General features: G+C 41.1%; 1 protein-coding gene across 1 annotated transcript; it reads left to right on the forward strand.

Annotated features, from left to right (window-relative positions):
- Nucleotides 1-1,881: 1,881 nt before the first annotated feature.
- On the forward strand, nucleotides 1,882-6,915 carry LOC120574826 (2',3'-cyclic nucleotide 3' phosphodiesterase). The gene is made up of 4 exons (XM_039825270.1): nucleotides 1,882-1,994; nucleotides 3,431-5,041; nucleotides 5,167-5,294; nucleotides 5,522-6,915. Exons 2-4 carry the CDS (start codon nucleotides 3,469-3,471, stop codon nucleotides 5,969-5,971), a joined length of 2,151 nt encoding a protein of 716 aa, XP_039681204.1. The 5' UTR covers nucleotides 1,882-1,994; nucleotides 3,431-3,468; the 3' UTR covers nucleotides 5,972-6,915.
- Nucleotides 6,916-7,307: the final 392 nt, after the last annotated feature.

A 7,307-nucleotide genomic window follows, 5' to 3' on the forward strand; every position in this document is an offset into this window, starting at 1 on the left:
GGGATAGGAATGGCATCACATATAAACAGAGTTGTATAAAGTACTAGCAACCCATACTTGAGTAAAAGTACAAGTGCTCTATCAAAAAAGTGACTTGAGTAGAAGTAGAAGTGCTCTTTAAGCACCCCACTTAAGTGGAAGTACTAAAGTATTCAACATTTTTTGTACTTAAGTACTGCAAGTAGTTTATTTTAAAATGTACTACTCAAGTACTAAAAGTAAAATTAAAAAAAAAAGAAGTATTGTGTTATGTAGATATTAAAGAAAGCAGTCAAATTTTGAATATATTGTTGGAGTTCAACTATTTACTTGGTATTAAGACGGTCCATTACAGGCAGTCACGAGCTGTACATTGCTGGATATGAAGGAAGTAGCTGAAATAAACCCAAAAAGGTACATTAGTGTCACAGCTGTTATAACTACTATTATCTGAAATAACAGTGGGTTATTAATCACTTAACAATTACTGAAATAAAATGTGTGATGTAGTGGAAAGTTAGCAAGCTGCTAAAATACAGATAAACTAGCAGCTTCACATCACAGGGTCAAACGGTTAACATTCAGTACTCACTGCAGACTGAAACAACTCAGGACTAGATTAATCTGCTGCAACAATAGCTAAATAGAAAGAGTACAAACTTACATCGTCTCTGACTTCTCAACGGACGACTGTAATGAAAAGAAACACGACACAATCTCTGGGATTTCTCTAATTATCATACATAACTAATGTAGCCGTAACTACGCACATAACCTACACATTCTCCGTAGCGTGAGGAATTCACAACAGTAACGAGTAACTATGCAGCACATAAAAAATGTATCGGAGTAAATGTATTAAACTCATCGAAAATATGTACTGAAGTAAAAGTGGAAGTAGGAGAAAAAAAAATACTCCAGTAGAGTGCAGATACAGCTTTTTAGTACTTAAGTAGTGAAGTAGTTCTACTTCGTTATACAGCTCTGCATATAAAGTGACTGTTGTTTACACCAGCTCAAGGTGTATAAATACTAACAGTATTAAAGGTGCTCTAAGTGATGTGACGTGTTTTTAAGGCTACAACATTTTTCGTCACATACAGCAAACATCTCCTCACTATCCGCTAGCTGCCTGTCCCCTGAACACACTGTAAAAAAACGCGGTCTCTGAAGAACGCGCTCAGGCTCCACAAAACGGCAACAAAACAAAACCCAACCTGCGCCACCCCCACGAACCATAACAAACAGTGTTCCAGCCAATAACCGATCACTGCAGCAGCGTTAGCACGTAGGTTACTTCCACAATGCGCGTTCATGACTCAACCAGCTCCTTCTTGTCGGTTATTGGTTGGAACACTGTTTGTTATGGTTCGTTGTGCAGGTTGGCGCAGTTTGTTTTTGTTGCCGTTTGTGGAGCCTACAGAGACCGCGTTTTTTTACAGTGTGTTCAGGGGACAGGCAGCTAGTGGATAGTGAGGAGATGTTTGCTGTATGTGATAAAAAATGTTGTAGCCTAAAAAACGCGTCACATCACTTAGAGCACCTTTAAGCATTAATAAATAGACATGCACTATAAACTGAAAAATGGTAAATGGAAAAACATTACAAAAGGAGGTAGCGAAGCAAAAACATTTTTTTCTTTGAAAATGGGGAGAGTAACCCTAAACTTACTGTACAGTAAAACCCATCTTTATTATTTGTGAACTTTGTAGCCTTATTTTTATGTTTTATTGCTTGTTTTATGATCTTTAAAAAAATAGAAATAAAGGTTTAAAATGCTAAATACAAATAGGTAAAAAAAAAACGGTTGTATAAAAAAAATCTTCTCCAGTATCGTCCTTCCGGTCTTCAGGGGCGTGTCCGTGGGGCCGCCCAGTTGCGCGTTCCCGAGAATTTCCGTTTTCCTCCTTGAAGAGTGAAGCGGGTGCATGTCTATGCCAAGCTTTGCCTTGTCATTATCCAGAAAGAAACGCGTGGTCAGCGGCACTACCGACAGCTCCACTGCAACCTAACTGGTAAGCATTTTTAGCAAACAAAAGCCCTTCATACAGGATGGTGCATCTCGTCCATATACTTTTTTTCCATATATTTCAGCCTAAAATAAGTTGCTCCATAACATACAGTGATTTTATAATTGCCAGAAAAACATCAAACTTGTTTAGACGTGGCGCTGTAGTTGGTTACGTTATAGCCAAATTTACTGGCTGCCAGGCTAAATTGTTTTTGTCTGGCGTGCTAGCGTTAGGTGCACGCCACTCCCCGCCTGGCCACATTGTGCTAGTTAATGTAATGTCGGTTTTCTCTGTTTTAAAACGACGTTCTAGCACACTTGGACGCAGCCTTTGACACTTATTCATACTATCCTTATTCGTGTAATGTATTTAGTCCAGACTTGCCATAGACACAAAAATAATCATCCTCTCACTCACTGCGCCATTTACTGTACCTTGCTTTTTATATCGAATAAGATAAAGTTGAATACATCTGAAAGTGTATATTCCCAATTTGCATCTGTTTCGGTTATGTGTTCCCCAGCTGGAAAAATACAGTTTTTGTCTTTGTTGCTACATTGGGTTGTGTTGTGAGAGCTTCCCCTTCTGTCTCATGACACGATGTGGTTTCACACATCTGTTTAATCCAGCCTTTAATAACACATTTTATACTGATATTTCAAATAACCTGCCACACGGTGGAGAATGTAATACTATGGAGTCATCACTTTTCCGCGATGCCACGTTTTCTTAACTACCCTTTGTCTATACAGTATGTCTACTGGCAAGGATGGGCGAAGTTAATTTAGCAAAACAAGGTTTTAAATACAGTATTTTGCTTTCATACAAGCTTGTGTTTCTGTATCACTGGCATACTGTCTTTGTGTTCTTAACAAATGGAAATTTAAAATGATGAGCTGTAGTGCCAAAATGTTGCCACCACCCCTACTGTGTGCACAAGAGTACAACACCACTACTGAACACAAATGGACATTATAGGCTAAGGTTGTTGCAGAGTCATTGGATCGGATTGCATCAGATTATATTATATGGTATTCATGTCCTGCACTTCCAAAATTTGTAATATTAAAAAAAAAAGATCACCCCTACAACTCCATTATTTCTAAAATCACGGTTATTGAGTAACTTCCAGTTTGAGGAATAATTACAACAGTCTTTATGAAACTATTTGATTTTGGCCTCTAGAAGGGCATGTTGCATGCAGAAGCGACAGTATTTATGAGCATATTCACACATTTATTACGTAAAAATAAGCCTGTACATCAGACTATTATAAATAGTGCTGGTTAAAGAACCTATTTTATCAAAAGTAACCTTGCATTCACATTTAACTTAGACACATGGGCAAAAGTTGCTTAAGTTTGTTTGTATTTAAACCATTTCAGTCATCGTTGGTCTAAATAGACACTTTCTCTCTTTCTTTTACTTATGTATTTAAGGTACATGGTGGTGTGTAAAGTCAGACTTTTAGCCAGACATGGACGCTGAAAAGAGTGGCGAGGTTTTAGATGTGTCAGAAACTCCACAGCAAGAGGAGACTGATATGGAAGAAGAGTTTGTGTCCAAATTGGAGACACCAGAGGAATTCACAGAGCCTGAGAAGCTACCAGCTGCTGATGAAGAGACCGAGCAGCTGGCACTAAATGGCCATGATACAAAAGTCATGAACATGAAAGAAACAGAAGAGTTGATTGTGACAGAAAATGTTATGCTGTCTGAGGAAAAACCAGAAATGAAGATTGAGGACAGCTTGCCCAAAGAAATATCTGAAATGGAGGCAGTGCCTGCGGTGGCACCACCAGAACCAGATGAGTCATCTAAAAAGATCTCTGACCCAGTTGCAGCTTTAGACACAGAACCAGAAAACGCCCAGCCTAAACAGCAGCCTGCGCCAAAGAATGACCCAGAACCTTTGCCTGTGCAAACACCTCTGTCCGAGAGTGCCCCTAAACCAAAGCCAGAGAAGTTGGCAGAATCAGTTCCACAAGCTGAACTAGAAGAGCAAACAATACTTAAACCAACTGCGCTGCAGCAGGCAGTAGATACACAACCACCCAGCCAAGAGGAAAAAGTGTCACAACAAGTGAAAATGGAGACAGAATTGCAGACCGCAATGGATACAGAAGAAGTTGCCAAAAATGTGGCAGAAAAAGATGTTGCAGCTGAGCCTATTCGGGAGGTGGAAGAAGAAAAACCAGCAGATGCAGTAAAAGCGACTGTGTTGGTGGCAGACGTTTCCTCAGAAAAGCCAACAGAAGCTGTGACTACAACGGAGGAGGCATCAGCTGAAATTGAAAGTGTGAAACCTGCAGACGACGAGAAGGAAGTTGAAACAGAAAAATCTGTTGACTCTGATACTCTGAAGGGAGCTGAAGCAGCAGCAGCACCAGAAAGTGTCAAATCTGAGAAGAATGATGCGGAGCTTCCAAAAGAAGAGGAAACAGTCCCTGCATCTGGCTCCCTGTCCTTTGCTCTCCTGGAAAAAAATCAGACCATAGGTGCCCTGCGAACCTCTCGTACCCTTGTCGTTCTCAGGGGCCTTCCAGGAAGTGGTAAAAGCTTCTTGGCACGTGCCATAGCTGATGCCTACAAAGACCACTGCTCTGTCGTCTGTGCTGATGAGCATGGGGTAAAGCCAGAGAATCCAGAATCATCGGTGGAAGGATACAAGGCTGTGGATGAGGCTGTGGTGGCCTGCTGCAGTGCAGGAACCGCTTCCTCTTTGCTGGTGGTGGTGGATGACAGCAACCACACCCAGGATCGACTGGCCCGCCTGGGGGAGATTGCCGAGCAACACAACCTTGTTGCGGTCTTTTTGGAGCCACGTACTGAATGGAGCAGAGATCCAGCGCAGCTGACCCAGAAGACCAGGCGTGGACTGGGGGAAGCCCAGCTGGAAGCCATGAGAGGTCAACTTGAGGAAATGTCCCTTCCTCTTTACTTTGGCTGGTTTCTTCTTTCCTCCATCCAGGACAAGGTTAGGTGCACAGCAATGGACTTCCTTAAAACGCTGGACACCTTGGAGGCCTTCAAGAAACACTTGATTGACTGTGAGTGTATTTAAAGTTTTATGTTCATTTATGGCAAAGGTATTACAAATATTAAGTCTTTTAAACAGATTGTCTAAAAGCTTTGGCATTTCTAAGATGTAACTGATCTTGCTTTGTATTTACAGTCACTGGGAAAGCTGAGAAGGAGGTGGATTTGGAGCAGTACTTTGAAGCCAAAGGAACCCTCCATTGCACAACAAAATTCTGTGACTATGGAAAAGCAGAGGGTGCCAAAGATTATGCAGAGAAACCAGTAAGAAACCTGCCATTAAATTGTGTGCTTGTTTTAAAAAATAAAATAAAAAAAATAATAGAGAGAGATCTGATGGCTACATATGTTTTGTAGGCATGTTAATTTTATTTTCATTTTATTTCATGTATTGTTGAGTGAACATTTCAAAGAGCAACATCCTAGCATAGTATTGTTTGACAATATTAAAGTTAATCTTGTGATATTTCCTTATCATTTCCGCTTTCCAGGCTGTTAAAGATTTCTATGGTTCTGCATTCGAGCTGTCGCTGAGTGCTCTCTTTGTGACTCCTCGCACTGTTGGTGCCAGAGTGTCCCTCACAGAGGAGCAGCTTTTGCTGTGGCCAGCTGATGCCGAAAAGGAGGCAGGGTCCGCCTCCCTGCCTCTGGGAAGCCGCGCCCATGTTACTCTAGGATGTGCCGAGGGTGTTGAGCCAGTTCAAACAGGTCTGGATCTGCTCGAAATCCTGGCACTGCAGCAGGAAGGCCATCAGGGGGAGCTCATCGAGGAGATGGAGCTCGGCTCGCTGACCTATTACGGAGAAGGAAGGTGGCTGCTCAGTCTCAGAGAGCCTATCTGCTCCTCAGCCTGCTTCTCCAGCTTCTATGGGCGCAAGGAGCTCGATCCGGCCAAAAAAGAACCCGAGAAGAAAAAGAAGCCAAAGTGCACCATATTGTAAATGGCAAACATGGGGATGTATGGCCGGGATGACTGGTGAATTAAAACTTAGGCTTAACTCTGTGCAAGGTTTGTGTGTTTGTGCAGTGTTTAGGGTTTCACTTATAGCCACCCTAAATCCACAAGCTGTGTGCCTTTTTTTACTGTTGATTTGCACCACAACCCAAGATGCCTTCAATCCAGTTAGGCTTGTAGTCAATGATGTTCTATCTTGTTTCACATATCGGTGCCAGTGTTGCAGAACCTGGCTATTTGCTGAGGTGTTAGCTGCAGCTTTAGACTATGGTAGTATAGCCTCCTCCCACAGCCCAACAGTAATCTAAAACTTAGATTTCCTCTTCTATACATGTCCGTGTCTCTCAGTATTTAGATGTGAAAAAAATAGGTACTTATCATTGCATGCATCCCAGGTTAACGATATCAGCATAGTAACACATTTCTGCCCTGCTTAAAGTACCTCTGTCTCCGTAGAACAAAATGTGTCTGGTGTTTTTCTTTTGTCTTAGTCGTAAGTGAAAAAGATTAGCTGTCATTTCAGTGTGCGATGCCTAGGAAGTAATTGTTACAATAGCATATGGGCCAAAGTTATCTATTTGATTAAGTGTATTAGAATCATTGTCATTTATAGAGGTCCTTCCTTGTAAAATCTTTGCACTGTGCGTAGTTTGAAAGGGAGAATGCTGATGAATTTGGTATTTTGTTTCAGCAGCTTGCACTTAGTACTTATCTAATGCTGTGAATCCAAGTTCATGTTTTGCAATCTTTTCTACTGCGCAAGACTGCACCCTTGATCCCTTTTATTCTCTTGAACAGCACTTCATGTATTGCAACTATTGTGACTGTAATTTTTGAAGGACAATTCCTACTTTGTGTAGCTCTTATGAATCACTATTTTTGCACTTGTTTTGTACACTTAATAAAAAAGAACATGCTTTGCTCCAGTAATGCAACTTTGTGTGTTCAGTACTGCTAATGCAGTTTGGTGACTTAGCATGCAGCTTGGTAACTGCGACAGTTTATCTGCAAATGTTAATTTTCTCAAAGCATGTGGTTGTAGTTGACCATATAAACCAGCAGAGGGTACTCATCCTTTGTGTAGTGTTTCTTAAGACATCTGTGGTAAGATTTTTTTTTTTTTTTTTTTTCCATTCAGATTTGAGCTAGCTTCTTGTGTCAGAATTGGCTTCGATGAGGATAACTGCCTCAGGACTATTCAAATACTGCATTTTCAAACATTGTACCTCAGACTAGGTTGCACCATTTGTCTGATCACCCTACAGTTTGCCCTTGCTTAATCCGACAGTAAAAATACAAAATGTATCATAGACTGTATAGTT

The sequence above is a fragment of the Perca fluviatilis genome, chromosome 15, assembly GCF_010015445.1.
Source record: "Perca fluviatilis chromosome 15, GENO_Pfluv_1.0, whole genome shotgun sequence".
In the NCBI taxonomy this organism is placed as follows: Eukaryota; Metazoa; Chordata; class Actinopteri; order Perciformes; family Percidae; genus Perca; species Perca fluviatilis.

Coding starts and splice junctions, on each gene's coding strand:
- LOC120574826 (XM_039825270.1), top strand. CDS start 3,469: ATGGACGCTGAAAAGAGTGGCGAGGTTTTAGATGTGTCAGAAACTCCA. Junction 5,042..5,166: donor CAAGAAACACTTGATTGACT/GTGAGTGTATTT, acceptor TTGTATTTACAG/TCACTGGGAAAGCTGAGAAG. Junction 5,295..5,521: donor AAGATTATGCAGAGAAACCA/GTAAGAAACCTG, acceptor TCCGCTTTCCAG/GCTGTTAAAGATTTCTATGG.